The 26,663-nt window shown below is 36.0% G+C and overlaps 1 protein-coding gene across 1 annotated transcript in view; it reads left to right on the forward strand.

The window, feature by feature from the left end:
• LOC145259150 (protein SDA1 homolog) overlaps positions 1-26,663 on the forward strand; it is a 167,055-nt gene that overhangs the window by 27,052 nt on the left and 113,340 nt on the right. The window contains exons 3-7 of the mRNA XM_080116859.1: positions 8,258-8,362; positions 9,620-9,718; positions 11,459-11,641; positions 18,577-18,642; positions 21,390-21,482. Coding sequence (XP_079972985.1) covers positions 8,258-8,362; positions 9,620-9,718; positions 11,459-11,641; positions 18,577-18,642; positions 21,390-21,482 — 546 coding nt within the window. The remainder of the gene's footprint in view (positions 1-8,257; positions 8,363-9,619; positions 9,719-11,458; positions 11,642-18,576; positions 18,643-21,389; positions 21,483-26,663) is intronic.

Raw genomic sequence — 26,663 nt, forward strand, 5'->3', positions numbered from 1 at the left:
TTTGGAAATCAATTTGGCAGTTTTGCATTTAAGCCCAGCAAATTCGAAAGTAAGTTCGATAACTCTAGAAGGATCACACCAGTTCACTGTCAAATCACAATATTATGAATTATTAAATTTTCATCACGCTATTACGAATTATTAAAGTGTTCAAATATTTTTTAGATATTTAAAAATATTTTTTACAAATATTTTATTTCAAGTTTTACGTTTTCTTTTATTACACACAACAAAGTTCCAGTTTTTAAAATCTCGTTACAAAAATCTCATTTCGAAAAATAATTTTTTTTTTTAAGTGTAAATTGGTTTATCATTTCATTGTTGAATAAAATTTCAAAGTGATAAATGGTGAAAAAAAATATCTCAAAAAGAAAAAACACCTCGTGTTTTTTTTTTTTTTTAAATAAAACTTTAATTTTAAAATTTCAATGTTTGAAAAACAGTCCATAATATATATTTCATTATAAATGTTCTATTTTTGTTTGATAAAAAGAATAAAACAGTTAATAAATATAAAAAAAAAACCCAGTTCATTAAGTTCAAATAAAGACTGTTTGAATAAAACTTATTAAAAAAAAAAAAAAAAAAGGGTTCATTCTATACGGTTTTGGCCATCCGTAGATAAAAATATGTCGGACGTCACTTCCGTCAAATGGCTTTGTAAACAAAGGAAGGCCAATCTACACCATTACCTAATTTCATTCTAAATTGGATAAGTATTGAAAATTTCATGAAAGTCTGACCATTAGTTGATAGGTACGGGCAAAAATAGGGGGGCCTAGTTTTGAAAGCCGATTTATCATAATATTTTTTGTAGGTTTTCGAGTACTTTTTGATTGTGTTTGAAAGATTAGAGACTAAAGTTAATTTCTTAAAGGAAAAAATATTTGTACACGTGAAAAAAAAAGTTGTGAAAAATGTTTTCACGGCGAGCTAACCAATTCAGCTAAATTTTGAAGTTAAATAAATTCATTGTAAAAATCCTTTAAAAGATAAATATTAGTTTTCTGGGTCTATTTCAAAGATAATTAGTAAAGTCCTAAGATATTGAATTAAATAAAAAAATTAAAAAAAACCACCTTGTTTGTGCAAAAAATAACTTAATTAGCCCTCAAAAAGCAAGTAATTTACCGTTCGCCCAAAACGCAACAAATAAAGGTTTGTAAACACAATAATAAGAAGGTCCAAAATTTCAGCCAATCGAAAGACTGTTTCAAAATGAAGTCATGATAGTTAAAGGAGGTAGGGGTGTCAGATTTTTTTTTTTTTTCCCCCAGACGTGCATCCATTCATTCCTATTCTGAACTTTTGTATCAATTTTTATCATTTTTTAATTTAATTATTTTTTATGTTCCTGTTTTTAAATTAATTTTTTTTTAATTATTGTTCAAGATTAAATAAAAATTACGTTACGCCGAAAGTTTCACATTCTTGCGAGCAAGGAAATTATTAAAATCTTGCATATAAAAATTATACGAAATCTGTAATTTAAAATAAAAGTAGAAATATTTTTGCTATTATAATTTTTTTGTGTGTGAAAATATTAAATAAACAATGCTTAATTCAATGGTAATATCGGTAGTTCGAGAAATTAATTTTTCTTCAAGTTATATCGAATTCATTAATACAGACTTTAGGGGCTTTTTTCGTAATGTTCCTGTAAAAATTATTTTATTTTTTTTATTGTTACAAATTACGATGCTTTATTTATATAAAAAAAGCAAAAATAAATTCCTGCGTTTTTTATTTACTACTCCATTCAGATTTAAATAAAAATAATTAGTTTATTATATTTCGCGATCATTATTTGATAAATACTGAAAAGTTTATTAAAATTGGTTAATTTCCTGATTTTTGGTGAATTTTTAGTTAAAGGGAGGGGTCAAAATGTTTATACATTTTGAGACTCGGCATTCATTTTGCCCGTACTGATTAGTTGATTTTTGCTAGATTTATTAAACACGAGTATGTTTTCACATTCGGAATGTTTACTACATGGGAACATTATTTTAAAGCACCAATTATGTAAACACAATTTTTGTCTCGCAATTTCATTATTTTCGCATGATGAAAAAATTTTTGAAAAATTATTACTAGTTTATTTTGCCCTTCTTTTAAATGGTACAAAAGTTATATTGATAATATTAACTTATAATAAAGTTACATCATGTTACATATGGGGGGGGGTTAATTCTGTGGTAAATTTTGGAGATGCCTAACGTTAAATTTGGGAAAATGAGTTCAAACTAAAAAGTTATACAAAATACTGTTAGGAACACACTCAATATATGTCAGCCTATGTCACGGTAACATATAGAGATTTGTAAGCAGACACCCAGTGTGGATGTAGAATCAGGTGAATATTGAATGTACCGGTGTTAACCCTTCGCAAGGCATACCTTCAAGTAAGTGTGCACAAATCACTGTGGCCCTACGAAACTGTACTAATCAAGGGTTTAGAGTCAATGTGGCACTGTCCATCATGCAAACAATTGTTAATGCTATGTTGAAGAACAAACACGTACAGTGGGCACCATCCGCTTATATTGATGTGTATGTGGATGAGAGTGTTGTGCCTGCGACTTCAGATTTCTCAGCAAAGAACCAGAGAGACTGCAGGATGGTGCGCAAGTGCTTGGTTTGCAGGCCTGGGAAGAGGATAATGCTCTGCATTGGAGAAGAAGGAATAAGATTCCAGACATGCCCCATGTCATGTGACAGAATATTATCATTATGTGGCAAGTTGGTTGGACACGTTCTCATGGGTGGTTGGCTTCATGTTGCCATAGCATTCATCAAGAGGAAAGCATCTGACGTCATTACAGGGTGGGACAATAAAGTAAATGATGCCCCTCTCAGCACCATGATCGAGGAGGTCCACACCAGAGTCCACAAAGAAGACCTGGCGCAAAGCAAATGATGCATCAACGGCAAAGAACTTAACGTCTGGGTCGACGCAAGCTTTCTCACTACCAGTGTGTCATTGATATATAATATATATAATGAAAGAGGACGCATACTGGTTACGTCCAGGAAAGGACTCCCAACATATTAACCTAGCAGAACTCGATGCCATCATTAAAGAAATGAACTTGGCAATACTCTGGAAGATGACCACCTTGCACTTATTTACCGATTCTGCATGTGTCCATAAATGGGTCTCAAATACCCTTACCGGCAGAGCCAGGGTATGGACCAAAGCTACAAGTGAGATGCTCATCTGACAGTGTCTTGATACAATAATGAAATTGGTGAAGGACTATGCACTGTTGATGGATGTAGGATGTATTCTTGGTCAAATCTAGCCAAAACAAGGCGGATCAATTAACAAGAATGCCTCAGTACTGGCTTGGTGCGATTAAGAGGAATGCTGAGCCTGTGCAATCTGCCTGCACCACATCCATGAACTCAGTTGGGTTGGATCGGATCAGATCAAAATTGTTCACCAACAAAGCAGTTATCCTGGTGTGAAACAGACACTCTAATTTGCAAAACAAATTAAGCCTGAGTCGCCGTGAGAACTGTCGTTAAAAAATGTGAAGAGTGTCAGTCGATCGATCCATCACCTATACACTGGTCAAAGGGGGTTTTAAATGTTAAACAAACATGGCATAGAATAGCGATGGATATTACTCATTACGATGGGGCCAATTTTTAACATTGATTGAGTGCGGCTCCACTCAATTTACTCGACAAGATGCGAAAAGTATAATCAACTAGCTAAAGACTATAAACGAGGTCTGGCGTCAGAAATTCTAACGAATAATGACACTACCTTTTGGAGCAGCTTGTTTAAGCCTTCATGGATGAATGGAAAATCAGACTTCAATTTTGTTGTGCATATGTTCCGTCTGGTAACAGCATTATCGAGCGATATCATAGAAGCGTAAAAAGAATCACAGTCAGAAAACGGTGTACTATAAAGGATGCAGTACACGTTATGCCAAAGGATAACTTGTCCTCTGCTGCAGCATCTGATAATATAATCTGTCAGCACCGCATACAGCTTAAGGAATTCACAAAACAGCAGCACCGATAGACAATCAGACAAAATGAGTGACCGAGTGTGAGTAAAAGCTCTACACAGATGATGTATCATAAAGTATGGAGTAGGAAGTGTGACTGGGAGTACCCGTATGCAGAATATATCAGTTGATGGAATGTCACGCCATGTGAAAGATCTGCGACCTATGGTGGAACTGGGCCCGCTAATGACCTGCTCTAATATGCTTTCGGAGAGTGGAAGTGAGAGATTTGTGACTATCAATGAGACGCTGGGTGAGCAGACACCCAGTGTAGATGTAGATGATAGTTCAAGAGGAAGCCGACATTGTACGCCATGCTCAGTGTTGCCAGTTCTTTGATGTCTTTTTGGCTGGGCATAATGCCACCAACGTCCAGGGGGAATGTTAACTTAAAGGCCCTATACAGTGACAGATGCAGTAATACTGGGACCCTTCCTTTGCATTGGGGCAAAAGTTTGTCCAGAGGAGGGTCATTGTCTCTAATTAGAGGGAATTTGTGATAGGCTTTCTTCGCGGCTACCAGCATCTGCCAGACCAGATAGTGACTTGTTTGGAGTCTGATGTGTGCAAAGTTGGCGTATGTGTTCTTGTTGTTTTGAGTGGAGGAGTTGGTTGTTTGTGTATGTGTGTTTCATTTGTTTGGGAGGGTACATGTTCATGGAGAGGGGGAGGGCATGGAACACCTTATCTACACTCTTATTTTTTGTTTTTCTTTTTGTCTTTTTTGGTTGAACCCAGGGGAGGAAGAGTTCTCTTCATTGTCCATTACCTCCTTATAAGAGGAACTCGCTGTTTTTCTTTTTGTTCCCTGCTTGTTAAGCACGAAAGCGTTTTTTGGTTTTTCTTGCTGCTGTTTCAGTTGCTGCTGCATCTGCTTTTGCTGTGTCTGCTGCTGTTGTTTCTGAAACTCTGGTGGCTGTTGCTGTTGTAGCAGAGGCTGCTGTTATTGTTGCTGTCTCGGTTGTTGAGTTGGTGGCGGAAGGGATTGTGGATTTCCGTTTCCTGCCCAGTACTGTGCTCTATTCCTCCTTATTTGCTACTTCTGCAGTTTTTGATTTCCAGGGAGCTGGAGTTGGTGCCAAGGTTGCGGGAGTGGCAGCAGCTTGTTTAGTCTCTGGAGCTGGTGCTGTGTTGACTGTTGGGACCACTTTTGGCGTTGGTTAGCTCGGAGTTGTCCTTTTGGGGCAACTCTTTGCCATGTGGTCCTGTTTTTGGCAGAACCAGCAGTGCAGATGATGGCCCTCCACCACTATAGTCATGCTTGTCCCATTGAAGGTCAGCACCGCCGGTATTGGCAGGAAGCCCTCTTTCTTCAGCCTCATGGCCACTGTGTAGCAGCCCAAGTGTAGGCTGATTTTCGACCGAACTGGGGCCACTTGCTCCACCTCGCCAAATTGACGTAGGAGAGCTCCCAGAAGTTCTGTAGCTAACTTTGGTGGTATATTGACTCTTGCCCTGGTATTCAGACTTTAGCTTGACTCTTCCACACTTCATGTCTTTGAGGGAGAATTGCTCCACATCCTCTTCGGTAGGTCAGATGATGTCGCATATGATGAAGCTCCTCTGGTACATAGTGCTGGAATGTTCAGTTTGTGGAGGAGGCCCGCCATGTCTTCATTTTTCAGCCCCAGGAGGGGGTTTTCTGGTCTGTCTGAGGTCACCTCCCAACCGCCTGGCACTAGCTCTATCTTTGCCCCCTCGATGTATTGGTGAGGTACAGGTATCTGTACTCTTGAGGAGACAATTGTTTTTCCACAGTCTTCCCCCACATAGACCCTCTTGTTGGTAATGGTGCTGGATCTTTGGTGGGGGTTGGACTGTAATTTTTGTTTTTTGCGGAGGCCGCCACTTTTGTGTGTGTGGAGGAGGGCTTTTTTGGGGGCATCCCCTTTTTCAGGTCCTTTGGGGCCAGCTCTCCTTTGGTTTTACTAGGTTTGGCTCCACATTTGGAGGAGCTATCCTTGTCCCCTTTATTGTCCACTTTTCAGGGGAGCAGCTCTTTTGGGGAGCATCTCCCTTTCCAATCTTTTGAGTGTGCTGCGCCTTTGTTTTTTTTAGGCGATGTGCCTTGTCACTTTTCTCATTTGACTCCCTTCTGGAACGAGCCGTCCTCTTGAAGAGCCACCTTGTTGTTGGTGAAGATGTTCAGGCAGTATGCCCCTTCCTCTGAGATAGCAACTGCTTTAGTGGTGCCCCCCCCTGAGCTGGGGATGTCCTCAATGGTGGCCCGCAGGCTGGAGGTGTACATTTGCTTATCCCTCCGGACTGTGGTGGATTCCGTCTCCAGTTCCATGCTAGGACTTCGCCAGAACGAGCGACATGGAGATGGTGTTCAAGATGGTGAGCCAAATTTGGTGCCAAAAAGAAGTGGTGTCAAAAGCAGCAAGAGCGGGCGATAGAACTGAGAGGTAGTGGAGCGTTAAAATGGAGGGAAGAGAGAAAGTGTGCCCGACCTCCTTCGCAGAAGGTTACGGTTATCAGCTCAGATCACCCCTACACTGTGATGTTGGCCTGAAGGCCAAGTATGAAGTATTTAATGTTTATCATAAATAGTTACCAGTACATCATTTATCAGGAATGAAAACCCTTCACTTTTCATCATAATTCCACTTTTTTAAATTAGGAAAATTGAAATTCTTTTATTTTGTTTTCTATTTTTGTTTGCTTTGCTCGATTGGGGGAAGGACATGCTCGCCCTTCACCCACTTCCTTCGCATTGAGAAATTGTGGCAACGTGGGGCATGGCTTCCAGTTTGGGAAATCTATCTCTGATTTCAGCTTTTTTTTTTTTTTTTTTTGGCCACACACCCATGCATCTATGTGGGATGTTACTAAAGTAATGCTTCTTATATTTTTATTCCACCCGACTTCAGAGGGGATTGCAAATTCCATTGTTATGATGACTGAAATTATGCATTCATGACCTAAAAATTTCATCTGTTGCAGATATTGATGGTGTGAAACTCTAAGAAAGCAACTCTGTCATGGAGATGCATCAGAAGTAGAGATACATCATTAAATTCCTCTATGCAGAAAAAATTGAACCGATCAACATTCACCAGCACTTGTTGAACATTTCTGAAGTCGATGCAGTTGATGTCAGCACAGGAGATGGGTTCATTGATTTCAAAGTGGCAGCAGAGTTCTGAGTGCATTCCAGACTTTTACAACCAAAGAATCAAGGGTCTCGTTCATCATTGGCAAAAGTGCATTGAGATTGCTGGCAACTATGTAGAAAAATAAATTCTGGAACACAAAAAGCTGCTTACCGAATGGTATATATTATTTAATTGGAATTTATTGAGATGTGTATTATTTATTTATTTTTTTTTTTTTTTATTGCGGACTATTATCCTCATCTTTTCTTAGTTGTTGAATCTCCTGACTGCATTCACTGCAATTACTCCCTTCCATAGTTGTTGACGTCTCACCACGTTTTGGCCAAGTAAACTTCTGGCCGACTTGGGGTAGGATTGAAACCGCTATCTTCAGACAATTCTCACCTGGAACCGTAGAGATTCAATGTCTCTATCAACTGCGCCACGGGCCCTGAAGTGAGATGACAACAACTACGGAAAGCAGTAATTGCAGTCAAGAGATTCAGAGTTCTTATCTGTCGCAGTTACCTGATGAAGGCCAGAGGAGTAGTTGGCCAAAACGTGAAACAACTAAGAAAAATAGTCCACAATAAATAAAAAAAAATTGATAATACTCATCTCAATAATGAATTCCAATTAAATAATATATGCCATTCATTACGAACCCGACCATGGAAGATCAGATAATAAATAAATATGACTTTATAAGACCAAAAAATTCAACCTTGATCGTCCTTTGGGCGCCGTGGCACAGTTGATAGGGGCGTTGAATCTCTACGGTTCCAGGTGAGAATTGTCTGAAGATAGCGGTTTCAATCCTACCCAAAGCCAGCCAGAGGCTTACTTGGCCAAAACGTGGTGAGAAGGCAGTAATTACCACCTGACGAAGGCCAGAGGAATAGTTGGCCGAAACGTGAAACAACTAAGAAAAGATGAGGATAATAGTTCGCAATAAATAAAAAAAATAAAAAGCTGCTTGTTTTAATGATACCACTCCCATTTTTGTAGGTCTTCAACATTTAGTTTTTGAGTTGAAAAATTAGGAGGCCTTGGTTTTGGAATGACTCTCATTTATAAATGTAAATAAGATGGAAGTTTAATCATTGTTTTATTCTCTTTTTTCTCCTCCTTCAGTTCCACCAACAATATCAGCATTTTATTTCAAATCTTGAAGTGTTCCAGCTGAAGCCGAACCAATATTCTAAGATTTTGGATGAATTGATCATGTTCCTTGCTCAGGTATTCATTTATTTTGAATAATAATGAAATTGTATTTGTTACAAGTAAATAATATTTCTGTCTGTTTATGTCCACAACATTTCACTGAAATTATTCCTAAAGATATTTAACATGTTTGAATTACATATTTGTACTGAAAATGAAATATGATAAATTCTGTAATTGATTGTAGTGAAATGTTTGTAGGCGCACAACTGGCAAAACAAAAGACTTGATTCAACATCAAATGAATGTAATTGAGAGTAAAAATGAAAATTTTACCCTGACAGAGTACAAAATTGACTTTGAAATCTAGTGGGAGGAGGTGATCTCTTTTATTCCTTTCAGTCCCTTTTCATATACAAGAAATGTTTCTAATCACTCTTTACTTTATACTCAGTACTTCTATAAGATGGGCTAGACTGAGCTCCAATCTCGTTCCTCTTTTACAGCAAGAACTCATTTTTTCTACCTCATCCAAAAACAACTTTACTTTCTTCCTCTCTTTTCATCGACAGAGCTTCTTTGTAAGGGCTTGCCCTCTGTGAAACACATTACCACAGGGTTGTTTCCTTGCAAACTACAACATGGTGTTTAAATCCAATGTCAAGCAAAACTTGATCTGAGTTTATTATATTAATCATTTTCTGTCTTCTAATATTCATATTCACTTAACTAGAAATCATTCCATGTTATTTACCCTCATTTTCAAGTGACTTTTTACCGTGGTAAATTTTGACTAAGTAATGTGTATGTAGACCAGCAGAGTAAGTAATGTTAAATCCAAAACAAAATAATCTGCAAGAGAGGAGGGGGGGGGGGGCAAAGAACATCAATGTGTGTAAAAGCAAAATTGACGAAAAACATTAAAAAATATTCGTAATTTATTTTATTTACATTTCCATGTTTTCTGGTTGTTATATGCACACCATTTTGGCTTTTATATTCATTTTTCAAATAATTTTCTGAAATTTTGTACAGAATCGTTTATTTCTCTTCATAGAAAAATGGACGAGGGATCCAAATATGTTATGTAACAAAAATAGAAAAAGTTATGAGGTAAAATATTATAAGAATTAATCTCATCCAAGTTTCTGCCTCTCTAAATAAAAATGGTCATTCTTATGCTTTTTCTTTTTTTTCTTCATAAATTTTCTAATATTTAGTTCTGAAGGAAATTTCAAATTGTTTATATTATTGAAAAAGACGCCAATGTCAAAGCAATAAAAAAACTTTTAAACGTGGGCTAAATAAGTCTAAAATTTCTTTTTCTTCCAGATTTCACATTGTTTTACAAAAGAACTCGTTGACTTTCCACAATATTTAAAGACTCTTTTGCTGAATTATTCCACCACTTTGGATCCGACCATGCGGATGGTAAGCAATCTTGTCTAACCCGACAGGAAATTCCAAGTGACGGCATTTCTTAGCTGAGTGATATTTTTTTCAAAGGAAAAGACAGCCTAAACAAAGAATTCCTATATCTATGAAATGATAGATACATCAAATTTCAATATTCACAAAAATTTATAGCCACTTTTATTTAGGAGAAAGCTATATGCAACTTTACTAGGGATTGCGTTTGCAAAAATTCTTTCAACAAAACAATGTTTAGAATAAAATTTCTATTAATATCTACTACTAGTAATTTTGGGTTAAGCTCTCTATTTAGTAACAGTAATAATTAACATAGCAAAGCTTTTATCACCTATAAATTGTCCATATACAACAATCTGTTACCCTATTATTAGTGTGCTTATTAAGTGAACCCACATGCTTTGACCATCATAACAAAAGTTAGCAACAGTATTTCTATCATTAGTAATTGGAATTCATTGCATAATTTGTCAACAACTATTAGCTACTAAGATGTTAACTGAACCATTCAAAGAAGTGCTGAACCGAGTGATTAAAGCAGTAAATGTCATTTCATCAAGGCCACTTGCAACACGCTTTTCAAAGTCTTATGATTTGGGTTCAACACATGGAGCACTACTGCTTCATTCTGAGATAAGGTGACTCTCCAAAGGCATTAAAGACATATCTCAAATTGAGAAGAGAACTGCAAATATTTCTTGCTTTTCAAAATGTGAACCATTGTTTATAGATGAATTTATGTTGTGAAAATTGGCATACCTGGTTGACATTTTTCATATATTTAATAGTATTAATACACGATAAGGAAAGTATGATAATATCTTTGTCTGAAAAGATATCGTCTTTTAACATGAAATTGGAACTCTGGATCACCAAAGTTAATCAAAAGAAATTATACGTTCCCAACATTTATCAAATTTGTTGAAGAAATGGCAAATAAAATTAACATCAATGTTGATACAAAAAAATTTGGAAAATAAAAAATTATTTGTCTGATAATTGTTGTAAATTTGTCTTATAATAAACCAGTATGTCCCTGTATATCTGATGCCAATGTATTTGATGTCCCTGAGGTAGCAGAAGAGTTTGACTTAAAAAACAATTTTGAGACTAAATCATGGTTTGGTAAACTACAACTACAAGAATTTGTGGCTAAAAGTTTCCAAAAATTCCCAGTAATATTAGAAATTGCAACAAGAACTTTGTAGCCATTCCCAACAACTTATATAAAATAGTATTCTTTTAACTTCTGATCCCTAAAAACAATTAAATGCGGAAGATAACTTGATGTGTGCCATATCAATAACAGAGTCCAGGATAGAATTGCAAACTAAAAAAACTGAACTACCAGCCATCTCATTGAGATCAGTTCATAAACATTACATAATGGTGGAAATTTGTGTTTGAATAATTTTGAATTGATTTACAATTTTGTAACAGCTTTAAATTTTTTATTAATAAATTTGAAATTAATCATGAATTATGAAACCAACAAATAATCTTTAATTCAATAATCGCAATACATGTACCAAAAATCTGAATGTATTTATATATATAAGATATTTTAAGGTTGGTTATGGATCGCCATAATTGAAAGGTTGGGCATCACTACTTTGTACTAAATAATAATAAAAACGTAATTGTATAATTATCAAAGCTATGTTAACAAAAAAAGTGTTACATTAATATAAAGACAATCTTTCAGTTTGTTATTTCCTAACTTGTTTTGTTATTTTACAGACTTTGTGTCGAGCTTTGATTCTTATGCGAAATAAAGGTTTAGTGCCAGCTGTGGATGTTTTGGAGCTTTTTTTTCAATTGTTCCGGTGCAATGATCGGGTTCTGCGAGAAACTCTTTACACCTATATTGTTTCAGATATCCAGAATGTCAATGCCAAACATAAAAATTCAAAATTGAATTCTGTAAGTGAATTGTTTTCTTTAATTGATTTTTTTTTGGCTTTATTTTTTTGTTTTTATTTGTTTTTTTTTGTTTTTGTTTTTTTAAATTGCAATAAAGAAATTAGAAAAATTAGTAAGTTCATTTTTCTTCTATTATATAAAGATCAGTTTCTCTGTCCAGATTAAACTTAGAAACTACCAATGATAAAATTTTTACAGACTATGAATTGGTATAGATTAGGGTGAGAATATTACTGTAACTTCAGTTTACCAGGGACCAATTCAGTGATTAATATGTTAAATAAAATTAATGGGGTTTTTCAATTCAAGAAATTATATTTGTCATTATTATTAAATATTTGCAAAAAAAAAACATTGACAATATTCTAAAATACCATCTTCTGTTGCACTAGATGACTTTATCTTTTTTTTTTAAATTTTTTTTTAAAAAATGAAAAGATGAAGTCATTACAACTAAATATTTGATGCTAGTTTAGAATCTTTTCAATGTTCTTTTCGTGATTGCCAAAATTTCTCAGAGGAGCGTTCAGCAGAGTGACAGGTGTGTCCAAAAAATAAGATGATTTAGGAAGTATGAACGAAATGAGATAGAGAAAAAAGAACAAGGGGTAAACCACATATAAAAAGGAGGGAGAAGACATAGAAGTTAAAAAAGGAAAGAAATCCTGCAGGCAAAGTTACACCCTAAATTGTTTTTTATAATGTAGAGAAAATCCAGTTCCTAAAAAAGAGACTGAATAGAATAAAAATACCTGTCATGTTAGCCCTTCTCAATTGAGGCAGCTTCAGCTGCAATCAATAATCCTATGTATTATCTCAAAGATGAAGATAATATGAAGTATTTTCCCTATTGAGTCGCCTCCCCAAAAAGGCAAACTTGGAATCACAGTCGGTTTTAAATATGGGGAAATTACAGCTTTTTAAATATGGCAGTTTGAATTGTGGCAAGCATAACTGCATAATACTGTCATTTTTTTCTTTTTTTTTTTTAAATCTGTAGTATGTGTGGGGAAAACTGTAACTTACCTGAATAGCATAAGTTTCGTGTTTTTTTTTTTTTTTCTCTAAGAAAAAAAATAGTTACAATGTCAACGTGGCATTTATATGTATGATGTGTGAGATATGCAAACTAGAAGCGAGGGAGTTGAACGGGTATAAAAGAGGAAGCGAAAGGAACCAACCGTGAGATGGAAGACAGCATGATGGGAGAACGCGTGTCGAACCGAAACTATCAAACTAAATCAGAAAAGACAGAACAACAAATTTGACTCCGTTCAAATACTGTAGAAGCTATTTCGGCCTTTTATATCACCTTTCGGCCATGGAAACAGATGTTTGATGCCTGGTTGATTCCGGAATTTAGTGGTGCTGCCATCAATATGCCCATTATTGAGTGGATTGAAAATGTGGAGCTTGTGGGTGAGCTTTGCGCCATGAAAAATGTTGAGCATGTCCTGCCATTGAGATTGCGAGGTGGAGCTCTGGCCATAAACAGGCAACTTAGTATGGAGCAGAAAGCGAATGCAGAACAGATCAAGCAAGCCCTTATAACCGCGTATGCTACTGATGCATTTAATGCATATGACCAGTTTGTCACTCGACAACTTCATCCTAATGAGACGGTGGACAAGTTTTTTGCTGAGCTGCAACACCTGGCCTGGTTGGTTCGGGGATTGTTGCCCGAATGTTGGCTAACGTGTGCATTCGTGTCTGGACTATCGCAACATGTTAAACATGTATTACATGCCTCCCCCAGGATGGAAACAATGAGTGCGGAACAACTGTTGACCCGAACAAGAGCTATCATGATTGACCATGACGGCCTGCAGAATTGGCTGCTGCTACGTCTGCCAGACAATCACCTACAGAATCAAATCTTCACTGTGACGATGAAAAATTTGTTTGCTACAGGTGTGGTGGTCAACCACTTGGCGAGGAACTGCACACAGAATCGCCTAATGAGGTTGAAGAGTCGGGCGTGCAAAATCCGTTGTGAGATATGTTGCTTCAGATGCAGTGGCCTTGAACATATATCATCAGTGTCAGGGAAACGCTGAAGGGAGGAGACAGCATCATTAGTCTCCTCCCCGACAAACTAAACACTGAGACTCTTCCCTCCATGAAAGTACATGTAGATGGGGAAGAGTGTACGGCGTTAATTGATTCCAGGTGTTCAGACTTTAGTGAGTAAAGCTGTCACTTTTGGAAGTGGAAGTCAGCAGGAGTACAGCTGACGGAAGGATCGACGGCAGAGTAAATGTAGAGGTTGGCCAAGTTCGTGCTATCAGCATTGAATCGACGGAAGGATCGACGGCAGAGTAAATGTAGAGGTTGGCCAAGTTCGTGCTATCAGCATTGAATCGACGGAAGGATCGACGGCAGAGTAAATGTAGAGGTTGGCCAAGTTCGTGCTATCAGCATTGAATCGACGGAAGGATCGACGGCAGAGTAAATGTAGAGGTTGGCCAAGTTCGTGCTATCAGCATTGAATCGACGGAAGGATCGACGGCAGAGTAAATGTAGAGGTTGGCCAAGTTCGTGCTATCAGCATTGAGGCCTTGGTCGTAGATAAACAGCTGCTGGGAATTGATGCCATCAGAAAACTCGGTGAAGCATGTTTTGAAGGCTTAAACAAATGTGCTGTCATCTCTGTTGATGAGCCGGACTTTAGCGTGACTTATGATTGCATTAATAAAGAATGGACTGCATCATGGAAATGTGCAAATGGTTGCTCTCCCAGTAAATTGAATAACAGTGTGCAAGAATACACGATGCCTTGTCATGCCAGAGATGCCTATGAGAAAGAAATTCAACGGTGGCAGCAGAATGGATGGCTGGTGCCATATTCAAAAGAACTTGACCCACCCAAAGGCCTAATTCCCTTAATGGTGGTCATACGGGAGCAGAAGCACAAGGTACGTCCAGTTCTTGATTACCGGGAATTGAACGAATTTGTGGATGCCTTCACTGCCAATGCAGAAGTGTGCGCACAGAAACTAAGAGAGTGGCAACGACAAGGAGTTAATGTCTCGCTTATAGATCTGCGGAATGCATATCTTCAAATCCGTGTTGACAAAGCATTATGGTCATTTCAAACAGTTATTTTCAGGGGCCAGCGCTTTTGTCTCATGCGGTTGGGATTCGGGCTGAATGTGGCGCCACTTATTATGAAGTCTGTAATAGATGTGATCATATCTCAGGACTATGCAATCAAAAATGCCACATCAGCATATGTGGATGATATTTTCATTAATGAAAATGTAGTTCCCCTGTCACACGTGCAACAACATTTTTTAGACTATGGCTTGGTTTCCAAGGATCCGGTGCAACTGAGAGCCAGAGTTCTGGGTTTGCAAGTCTGAGAGAAAGATGGTCCACTGCAATGGAACCGAGGAAGTCTAATTGCAGGAATTCCTGATGAATTGACTTGTCGACACATATTTTCTCTTTGTGGGGAAACTCGTTGGTCATTTTCCCGTATATAGATGAGTCCGGTTGGCAGTCGCATTTTCAAGCACATAGCAACTGCAGTATCAAAAGGCTGGGATGAGAGAATTGAAAATGCATCTCTTTATCACATGTTGGCAGAAACTGTGAGCAAAGTACGAGAAGCGGATCCCGTTAGAGGAGCCTAGTGCATGGACGGCAAAGAGATTACAGTCTGTATGGATACAAGTTGCATAGCCACAGGAGTGGCATTGGAGGCAAATGGAACAGTAATTGAGGATGCGTGTTGGCTACGTCCTACTAACGAGGCTCAACACAACAATCTAGCTGAACTTGATACAGCACTCAAAAGAGTCAATTTAGCCCTTTTTTTTTTACATGGAATCACCACTTATCAAGGTTCGGAGGCCACTCGGGGATAAGGGTTATTGCATGTACAGTAATCAATGGGACAATATCGTAGCAATCATTAGTAATGAAGATCTGATAAAGTGTCTTACTTCAGGGGGCGGTTCAACAGGAACTTGTTTATGTTGGACTTGAAGACATCCAAGTTGTAGTCAGGTGGGAAACAGGCAAACGGAAGAGAGTTCCACAGGCATGCACTTCTCAGAAAGAAGCTTTGTTCATGGAATCTACGTTTGATTTAGGCACAGATAAAGAGTGGGGAAAATTACTGACAGTGGTTTCAGCTAGACGGGTGTTTTTCATAAAAGATTCAGTGGAAGGCACTTAGTTACTGATTCGGTGTACGTGCACCGATAGATCTCTGACACTTTGACTGGGAAAGCGTGTGTGAATATAAAAGCAGCTGGTGAAATGCTCATCAGGTGACGGTTAGAAACTTTGAAATCACTGGCAAAAGAATATGAATTGTCCATCAATATAAAATTTGTGAAGACTCAAGCAGATAGTCTCACCAGAGTGCCATGCAGGTGGATGGATCTACTCAAGGAAGGAAGAGAACCGGTGCTTGGGAGTTGCGCAGCAGTAAGACAACTGGATGGGAACCAGGTGGCTGATATCCATAATCAAAGTGGACATCCAGGAGTAAAACGAACTCTAAATTTTGCCAGGATGGTGGATCCGCAAATGTCCAAAGAGACTACTAAATCTGTCGTGAAAGCATGCGAAACATGTTGATCAATAGATCCAGCACATGTGTGCTGGAAAAAAAGGAAAAGTTGGTGTACAGAACAACTGGGACAGATTGGCAATGGACGTAACCCATCACAATGGTGAGAATTTTTTAACTGTTATCGACTGTGGCATCTATAGATTTGCAATCTGGCGACCACTGCATCAGACAGATAAGACCACTGTAATCCGATAGTTGGAGAGTATTTTCCTTGAATGAGGCCCACCGACGGAAATACTGACAACGCTACTGCTTTCACCAGTAAGGAGTTCCAGTCATTAGCAAAAAATTGGGACATACATCTGCGATTTCGATGTGATGTTCACCAAGTGGAAATGGTATTATAGAGCGAAGCCATAGAACCATTAAGACCATTGCAGCCAGAAAGAACTGTTCAATACTGGAGGTGGTTTACTGGCACAACGTCATCTTAAAGGATGACGTTTCATCTTCCACTGCACCAGATACCATGTACGAATCAAAGGTATCGAAGCTAACCCACTGCCCAAACCAGAAGTGACTGGAAGGAAGTATGAAAAAGGAGACATCGTTTGGGTTAAAAATCCACGTGGCAGGTGCACAACGAAATATAACACTGGTCGGGTTACTGAAGTGATCAACCTGCAGTCTGTGCAAGTTGATGGGGTGCCAAGGCATGTTAAAGACCTTTGACCAGTAAGCCGGACGCACTTGTCAAGTGACAAAAGTGATTCTGAGGACAGTGAGCGGCTAATCTATTTTAATTCGGATCCGTTTGAGAATGCAAATTAGAGGCAAAGGAGTTTGTTGAACAGGTATAAAAGAGGAAGGGAAAGGAGCCACCGGCAAGTGGGAAGACAGCGTGTTGGGAGAACGCGTGTCGAAATGAAACTATTCAAACTAAATCAGAGAAGATAGAACAACAAATTTGACTCGGTTCGAATATCGTTAAAAAGAGTAATGTGAGACTGAGGATATATTAACCAACACTATTGCGATTCAATTAGTTTCTGTCATTAGGCATTTTTTCTTTTTCTTTAAACTTATGCTTAAATGGTTTACTTTAGTCATGTATGAGGTGCATTCAATAAGTTTCCAGACTTTTTTCGTATGGCCCCTTTTATTGATCGAACACATATGCAACTCTAGTTTCCTTTGAAGTAATCTCCTCCAGCTGCAATGCACTTGTACCGTTCCAACAACTTCTGGAAGGCCCCATGGAAATCATCTTGTGTGAGCGTGTCAATAACCCTTGTGTCACAGCCTCTTTCATATCCTCAATTGTCTCATAATGACAGCCTCTAAAGTTTTCCTTGTGCTTAGAGAATAACCAAAAGTCACAGGGAGCAATATCTTGACTAAAGGAAGCATGAGGAACTGATGTCCATTTGTGACAAGTATGGAGTTGTAGACTGGTGCATTCGCACAAATTTTTTGCATCTTCAGTTTCTCACAAATAATTGTGTGTACAGTTCCCACACTGACATCAAACTGTGCACTTATTGTCTCTATAAACACACAATGGTCCTTATCCATAAAAGTTTTATTTGGCCAATCAACTCTGGTATTCTGACTTCTTTACTCCTCCCACACATCTCATCATCCCTCACAGACTCCCTGCCTTCCTTGATGCTTGATTCATGCAAAATTTTCCAAAATCAGTCAGAAGTATTCCATACGATTCTATGGCATTTTTTCCAAGTTTAAAAGAGAATTTTATTGCATATCGTTCTTCTAAAGTTCTCACGTTCAGATTGCATTTCTGAAATTCACCAGCTGTGACATTCATACTATAGCTGTTCATTCGAACCTGAAATCACAAAAATTAGTCAATCATCTCATAAGATGTATAGTAATAACATACTGAATTTTCAAGAGTTTAAATGCCTGTACCAAAAAAAAGTCTGGCAACTTATTGAAAGCACCTCATATGTTTTGCACTTTTGCTCCAGGTGATGCTATGGTAGACTTGATAGTTTCTTTATCTTGAAAGTCGATCTAAAGATATAATTAAATATGCATTTAATTATCCTTAGAATATTTACAGTGAAATACAATTCCAAACTATTGAAACTTGTGTTCTTCTGAATGCAACATTTCAATGTTGTATTAAAAAAAAAAAACAATGTTACTGAATTGTGTTGCTTATTTTCCTTTGAGAAATTCCACAAAAATATTTCAAAGTATAAAGTTTTTTCACTATTAAACCTACATGAATGCACTGCATTATTTGTCATAAATATACAAAAAATGTTATAAAATTATGTTATTTAACATGTTTAAATATGTTTGATAAGTTGAGTTTTCAAAACTTTCTAACATTTTTTTTTTATTGCTTAACCATTACAAAATGTTGTTTTTTTTACTTCAGACTCTGCAGAATTTCATGTTTGATATGCTAAAAGATAGCAATGTGGTTGCAGCCAAGAAGTCACTGGTAGGTGTTTCATATTTTGCCTATGAACCACTTTGAATTCAAAACAAAATTATGACCACTTTGCATTTCCATTAAGATCTATTTGAATGATTAAAAGAGACATCACTCACTGTTGCTCAGGAATGAAGTTCAATTTTGAAAGATAAAACATATTAACAGATAAAAGCAAAATAATAAATTATATTAAAAGATAAGCAAAACATGATATATAAAGGAACTTTATTTTCGACATTTACTTGGTTTATTTTTTTTATTAACACTTCGCTTATATAATTTCAAAACATCAGATATAAAACTTATCAAAATATCATTGACAATTGCAAAACATTAGCAAATTTTGCCTGGCTTCTAAGTGTCCCTTTTTCAGCACCCATTTTTATCCACTATAGTAATTGATACAAATCCTACAGGCAAAATAGGTATACCATAGAAATATGATTGTTCATACATTTGGAACATTGCCACTTTTATTATTTCTGATATTACATTTTGTAACGATGACTGCAAATGTATCAAACAGACTATTTTAATTTTTAATGTCCCATATCACACAACATACACAGATTGTTTAAATCTATTTTTAGATAACATTAAAAAACAGTGCTAATAAATAATTCTTATCAGTCATTCTGACATTTATCTCGGTTATAATAAATGTTTCTTGCAACTTTTTCCCATGTGCATTATGTAAAAATGATTATTTCAAAATATCTGCTTTCCATTTAGATAATTCATATTATGATGAGATTAACAATAAGTTGCGGACAAAGTATGTGATGAGAACCAGTGATATATTATTTTATGTCTGCTTTCTTCTTCTGCTATGACAGCAAAAAATTGAAACATTGAATTTCAAGCAAAACCAATGATATCTACTTAATTGTCATGTCACCGTAATAAACATATTAAAAAATTACTAAAACCGATAAAGTAGATAATTAATTATTAATGAAAAGTTTTTCAAGATAATTAGCAAAAATTGAGTTTTGAAAAAAAAAGGAAACCATAGAGTTCAAATTGTAACAAAAAGGAGGTAAATATTTATAAAAATTTTAGGTGAATTTAGCAAAACTTAATTTTTCGCTCACTGTTGCTCGGCAATGAGATATCTTCAAAAACTGTTTTCATTATTAATTAATTTTCTACTTTATTGTTTTTTTCGTAATTTTTGGATATGTTCATTATTATAAGATGACAAATAAGTTTTACTTAGATTGGTTTTACTTGAAATTCAATATTTTGATTTTCACTATTAATAACAAAGAAGAACCAATATCTTCTTTTCATTTAAATAATTTGTTCAATGAAATTATAAACAAGTTGCGGACAAAGTATGAAGTTTTGGTTGCGATAAACCAGTTATACATAGTTACACATAGGGTTTGTTAATAAGGGTTTGTTATTAGTTTCTTTAATTGTTTACATCAACTTTTTTCCATTAGTTTTGATTGAATACAATCAAATTTTTATGTAGAGCAAGAACATGTCTTTAACTTTGTCAGATGTATAGAAAAAATCAAAGCACATCTTGATTCTTATTATTGCAGTCAGGTTATTTATAAAATTATGTCTGAATTGTTTCAACCAACTGACAGGATATTTCTATCTGAAACACAGTGAACAGGATTTTCCATGAATAAGTTGAAAATTTAAACCAGTGAAATTTTTTTTCAACTGTTTCATTTTTATTTTGTATTCAATTAACTTGATCTTTATTAGCTATTAGACAATAAGTATTTCTGAAATATTTTCTATATATAATTTTAATGGGTGTCATTTAGTTTGTTGGCTTAATCAACTTATTGTGAATCATAATATGATGACAAAGTAAACGTGGTTCAGGTGAAAATATATTTACACACATGTAGCTTTTTATTAATAAGGAAGGTCAGTATCTGCCTTCAACTAAGTGCACCGATTGTATCACTTCCACTTTTTTTCATAATTTTTAAGTTTACCTGTTTTTTTATTATTGTTATATAACTCATCAACAAACATTATTATGCTGAACATTTTTTTGTGCAAAAGACATTAAAGAAACATGTTTTTTCATGCTGTCAAGTTTTATAACAGTAAAGGAATTATAAACATTTAAACAATGCCAAAACAAAAAATAATATTACTATTATTGTTATATTATTATATTATATATATATATTATTATTATTATTATATTATTATATTATATATAAGATTATAACTTGTAAAATTTTAAACAAGAATTAAATATTTTCAACACAATACAAAAATTGGTTATTCTTATTCGAGATTTCAGAAATACCACTCAGTCAGTCATTTTTCTTTTGCCTTTATTGAACCTGTTGCCAGAGCAACAAATTTGAAAAGAAATATATTGTGCACACTTTTTTATGCTTCAATTTTGTTATCCATGTTCCCAGGCTAAACAAGTTAACCCAGCTAGTATATTATGTTAATATATAAGTGAAAAACAAAGTGTATACTACAAATATTATGAGTTAGGGTGATTAATATTTTTATATTATCACTTTTTAAGCATTTTTCATGTATGCTTTTTTTGTTTTGCTTTTTTTTAAACTCTTGCTCCCTTTAACTTCTCAACTCTGGCTTTTTATCAGAATGTTGAGCTTAAAATAGTTGAATATCAATTTCCTATAAAGAAAACAAAATTTCTTATTCTGAAAGAGGATGCTCCATTTTGGACTTTTAGAGTTGCTATCCTGAAATATAAAATGAAAAATTAAATCCTTTGTTTTCTTTATCTACAGGATGTAATGGTTGAACTTTATCGAAGAAAAGTTTGGAAAGATGCAAAAACGGTCAATGTTATCACAACAGCCTGTTTTTCAAAAGTGACAAAGGTTTGTTTCAGTTTCCAAATTTAGAAAATTTTCACTGGTATGTATGTATGTATGTGTATATCATATATATATTTCATCATAATTCCATCCTCTTAGGTTAGAAAGAATTTCTTTTCTTTTCATTTTTTTTTTTTTTTTTTTACATAGGCATCACGACTTATAAAGGCCTAGAGACCACTCGAGGAAAAGGGTTAAGAGTATACAGTAGTCAATTGGACAATATAGTAATTGTTAATAATGGAAATTCGGTAAATTTGTTAACTTAAGTGGAACGGCTCCTCAAGAACTTGTTTACGTTGGACTTGAAGACAATCATATTGTAGTCAGCTGGAAAGCAGGAAAACGGAAGACAGTTCCACAGGCGTGCACTTCTAAGAAAGAAGCTTTGTTCATGGAATCTACGTTTAGGTTTAGGCACAGATAAAGAGTGGGGGGAATTATTGATGGTGTTTTCAGCTAGATGAGTGTTTCTTGTGAAAGTTTGGCGAGTGGAGACCATAGATTGGAGCTCAGTCGAGCACTTGCCATGAAAATAACGATAAAGAAGAGACAAACTCGCAACATCTCTTCTGTAAGTTAGAGGTTGCAGGGAAGAGAAAAGGACATCCCCTATGAGGCTATGAAGTCTATTTTGAACTCTATCAAGGCAGGACAAGTCCTTTCTAGCAGCTCCTGCCGAGATGTGGCAATCCCATCCTTGGACGTACCTGGCTCTTATATAGATAGAGAATTGCATCAGCAGTGAGATATCTACTGGATCGATAGAAAGATCCCACCATTTTTCCAGCGGCCTTGGCAACAGATTTAATGTATGTGTTCCATTTCGGATCAGGAATAAAGTTCAATCCCAGAAGCTTGTCAAAACATGACGCCTCCCCAAGACGAGAGCCATTCATTTCAATTGTAGAAGTGGAAGCCAGTTTCAGTTTCAGATGGTTCGCTGTTACACACAAGTCCTGGTAGGTGACTTGTTTGTAGTAGACAGTTCCACAGAACAAAATATTCTTACCGTGTCGAAACCCGGGAAAGAACATGTGAAATTGCTCCAGAAAAGGTTTAATATTTATGGAGCAATTCTGGTTCCTGATTGGTTTGTAGCAGAACGTGAATTAATTTGATTCGTCAGTTCTTAGCAGCATCGTTCATAAATAGAATCGTCCGACTGTGTGGGATCATACCCCATTATCACTCCAAAATATTGCAACATCCTCCCTATTTTTTATAATGGGGAAGTCCCTTGTGTTTGTTCTGCTCAAAAATAAATAACAAAAATTAGAAATCATTTGGATCTTAGAATTTCAGCATTTAAAAAGACGCCATTTTTAATTGTGTTCAAGCGTCAAAAAGGAAAATTACAAAGTTTTTTTGTTTTTTTTTTTTTAAGCAAAAGTATTAGTAGGTTAAAGTGTTAATACAAAATAAAATGGATAGTTTAACGTCTTATCCAGGACTATTTTTATTTTTATTTTTTTATATATAGAAAAATCTATATACTGAGCATTATCCCTAGGGTTTTCTGCTGATATTCATGCAAAAAAGTAATAGCCTTCTCATAAGTGGAACTTCGCTGGTCTGTATTTTTAATATATATAAATCTATATACATACAGGGCACTGAAAAAAAAAATTATTCAGTCGAATTCATCAACAAGTTTTGAGAAAAACGTTGTAGCTCTATCTCCTTTTCTACGAAATGGCATTTTATATCCATATGCCTAGATCTCTCGTTTTCTACGAAATGGCATTTTATATCCATATGCCTAGATCTTTCGCTCTGTTCTAAGACTATACTGGCTTGATCATCACAATTAATTACCACGGGGCTTGTAATCAATTCTGGCTAAAATAGTCTTCAGGATATTTTGAAGGTAGAGTGGTTCCTGGGTCGTGTGTGTGATCGCGATAAATTCTGCTTCACATGTAGAGAGAGATACAATCTGTTGCTTTTTAGATTTCCATGAAATAATAGGCCCATTTTCTGAGGGTCTGAAACAATATCCAGATACACTCCTGCGATCTTCTTCGTTTGCCCAGTCTGAATCCGAAAAACCTTCTAATTTTAGGGGATTTCTTGATTTTCTAAATACTAACTTCTGTTCTTTAGTTCCTTTTGAATAACGTAGGACTTGTTTAGTTCTGTTTAAATCCTTCATTGTCGGTCGTGATAATTTTTGTGACAGTTTTGTTACTGTAGAGCACACGTCGGGCCTGGTCGCAGTCATCAAATATACAAGACTACCTATAATTTCGCGATATTGCGTGTCATTTATTATTTCAGATTCTGTATGTATACTTTTTATTAATATCATTTTCGACCGGTGTAGAGCGTTTCTTGCACTCTCCCATTCCAAATTTTAATAGTATTTTGTCGATGTACCTCGATTGAGTCATCGTAACAAGTCCTTTGCTTTGAGTAAATTCTATCCCCAGAAACCAGGATATTTTGCCAAGATCAGTCATTTTGAATCTTTTACTTAATTTGTTCTTAACATCAGTGAACATTATGTCACAATTTGATGCGATTAAAATATCATCGACCCACAAAACCAAAATCAGTAGTTTATCGTCTTTGTGTTGGGTATATAAACAGGGGTCTACAGCGCATTGTCTAAATTGTTGTTTATAATCATGGAACACTGTGTTCCAACACTGAGCACTCTGCTTTAGACCATATGACTTGTTAAGTCGCCACACGCTATTTTTATTTTTCATTATAAATCCCTCTTGAGGGGTAATATAAATTTCACAGTCTATTGGGGCATTTTCCACTGAATAGCAATAGTCGATTTGATAATCTTCTATATTGTCGACCACAAAAAAATCGGGTCGTCTTCTATTTCTTTTTGGGATATCTCTCGACTTTATCATCATCATCATCATCATCATCGACGACACTCGTCTCCGTCATTTTTATTCTTTTCGTTTGTTCTAATTATTTGAGGTAATATAATTCCATCCTCTTCATATGACAGGTTTTCGTCTTTACAATTAAACATTTCTGAATTTTACACACCGGATTCTTTTTATTTTATTTTTTTCGGGAAAAAAATATTAAATGTGCTGGACTGTTTTTATCGTATCCAAGAAATATACCTCTGTCAGCTTTAATATTCAATTTACTCTTTTTCTCTATATATGCAAAGCAAGTTGAACTAAAATATATGCATTCTGCTTAAATTTTTTTTTTTTTTTTTTTTTTTTTTTACCGCAGAAAGATTCATATGGAGTTTTAGATAGTGTTTTGTTAAAACACCTGTTGCGTATATAGGCTGCCGCCATAAGTGCATACGTCCAGAGGTTTTTAGGGAGTTTTGATTCAATGAGTAGGCATCTTGCCATTTCAAAAAGTGTTCGCCACGCACGTTCAGCACTCCCGTTTTGGTGTGGCAATCTAGGAGCTGATGTTTCATGCCTGATATGATGGTTAATTAATAAAAGTTTAAAGTCTTTATAGGTGAATTCCGTACCGTTGTCAGAGCGAATACACTTGATTTCACCGTAGGGGGCGGGCCATGTCGGCTAGATATTTCTTAGTTGCTAGCAGGGTATCAGATTTATTCTTTAAAAAAATAAACCATTATTAAACCTGAATGGTCATCTACAAAATTCAACACATATCAATAATGTTCTCTGGCCATCGGTTCTACGGGACCGTTCAAGTCACAATGCACCATTGATAGGATTTTTTTTCTGGTATCTTGTATTCATAGTTTGTCATCTTCCCCTGCGTACAGACGTCGCAGTTGAAGGTTTTTGATGTTTGTATTCACATTCCATCAACTACAGTCTGCAACTTTTTGATATCAGGAATATTGCAGTGTCCAAGAATTTTATGCCATGTCTGTAGATCATGGCAGGCGGTTTTTGATGGGACTACGCCATTTAAATAATATAGTCTTCCATCCCCCCAATGTCAAATACAGTTCCATTCGGGCACACCAGCCCCGATTTATTGGGGCCAGAGTTTATATCTGCACATTGTCCCATGGCAGCCCGCATAGAAAATATATTTTGTTTAAATTTTGGGACCAGAAGAGCGCTCTCCTGAATACCGAAACAGTTCATCCTTATTGTTCTTTAGCGAGATTTTCACATTGGCTCTTTTCAAAAACGATATCATTGACTCGACTCCCGTCAGCCAGTTCTACAAAATGCTTTTGTTGCTTAAAGTTGGGATCAAAATTGATAAAATCAGATTCCTTTGTAATCACATGTGTCGTGGCCCCACAACTGACAAGAAAATTATTATTGCTTGTTGACGCATCAAATGTACACGAAAATAAAAAAAATGTATACTCGCTAACAGAGCTCTCTACATTTTTAATGTAGTTGCCATTTTGAGTCCTGTATCTACGTTGGAAACTCTTGTGCTTAGGTCGTCCAATTATAACATAATTTTTGTACTTTTCTTAGGAAAAAACCTGCTTTTGGCAAAGTTGCGTTTTTTATTCCTGGCATGGGTATTTCTTTCTGGGTTATCACGGTGGTAAATGGCTTGAAATCACTTGGTAATCCCTTAAGGACCATGGAAATTAACAGACTGTCACTTATAACTTCGCCAGACATTTTTAAAGAATTTGCAGCTCTTATAATACAATCAGTAACAGTTTCGGCTTCCTTTCAATAAATAATGCTCTCTCAATATGTTTAATTCTTTGCAGCCGTCATCCAGGGCTTCTCTCTTTACCAGTGATAGACTTCAGTCATCTAAACACAGTATTAATTCCACAAAGACAGTTGCGTTCTTTTCAATGAAGTCGGGGTCGTTTCTGTTTTCAGGTTGTGTTTCTAGTACTTTGTGTAGCTTTTGGATTCGTAGATATCCCAGAAATTTAACTTGCCACAATTCAAACTTTGATTCGGATCCATCGAAATAATGACGCACGCTGGGCGCATAACCTGTAGAAGTGGAAGCCAGTTTCAGTTTCAGATGGTTCGCTGTTACACACAAGTCCTGGTAGGTGACTTGTTTGTAGTAGACAGTTCCACAGAACAAAATATTCTTACCGTGTCGAAACCCGGGAAAGAACATGTGAAATTGCTCCAGAAAAGGTTTAATATTTATGAAGCAATTCTGGTTCCTGATTGGTTTGTATCAGAACGTGAATTAATTTGATTCGTCAGTTCTTAGCAGCATCGTTCATAAATAGAATCGTCCGACTGTGTGGGATCATACCCCATT

Source organism: Euprymna scolopes, chromosome 34 (assembly GCF_053919585.1).
Source record: "Euprymna scolopes isolate OS-2025 chromosome 34, ASM5391958v1, whole genome shotgun sequence".
Classification (NCBI taxonomy): domain Eukaryota; kingdom Metazoa; phylum Mollusca; class Cephalopoda; order Sepiida; family Sepiolidae; genus Euprymna; species Euprymna scolopes.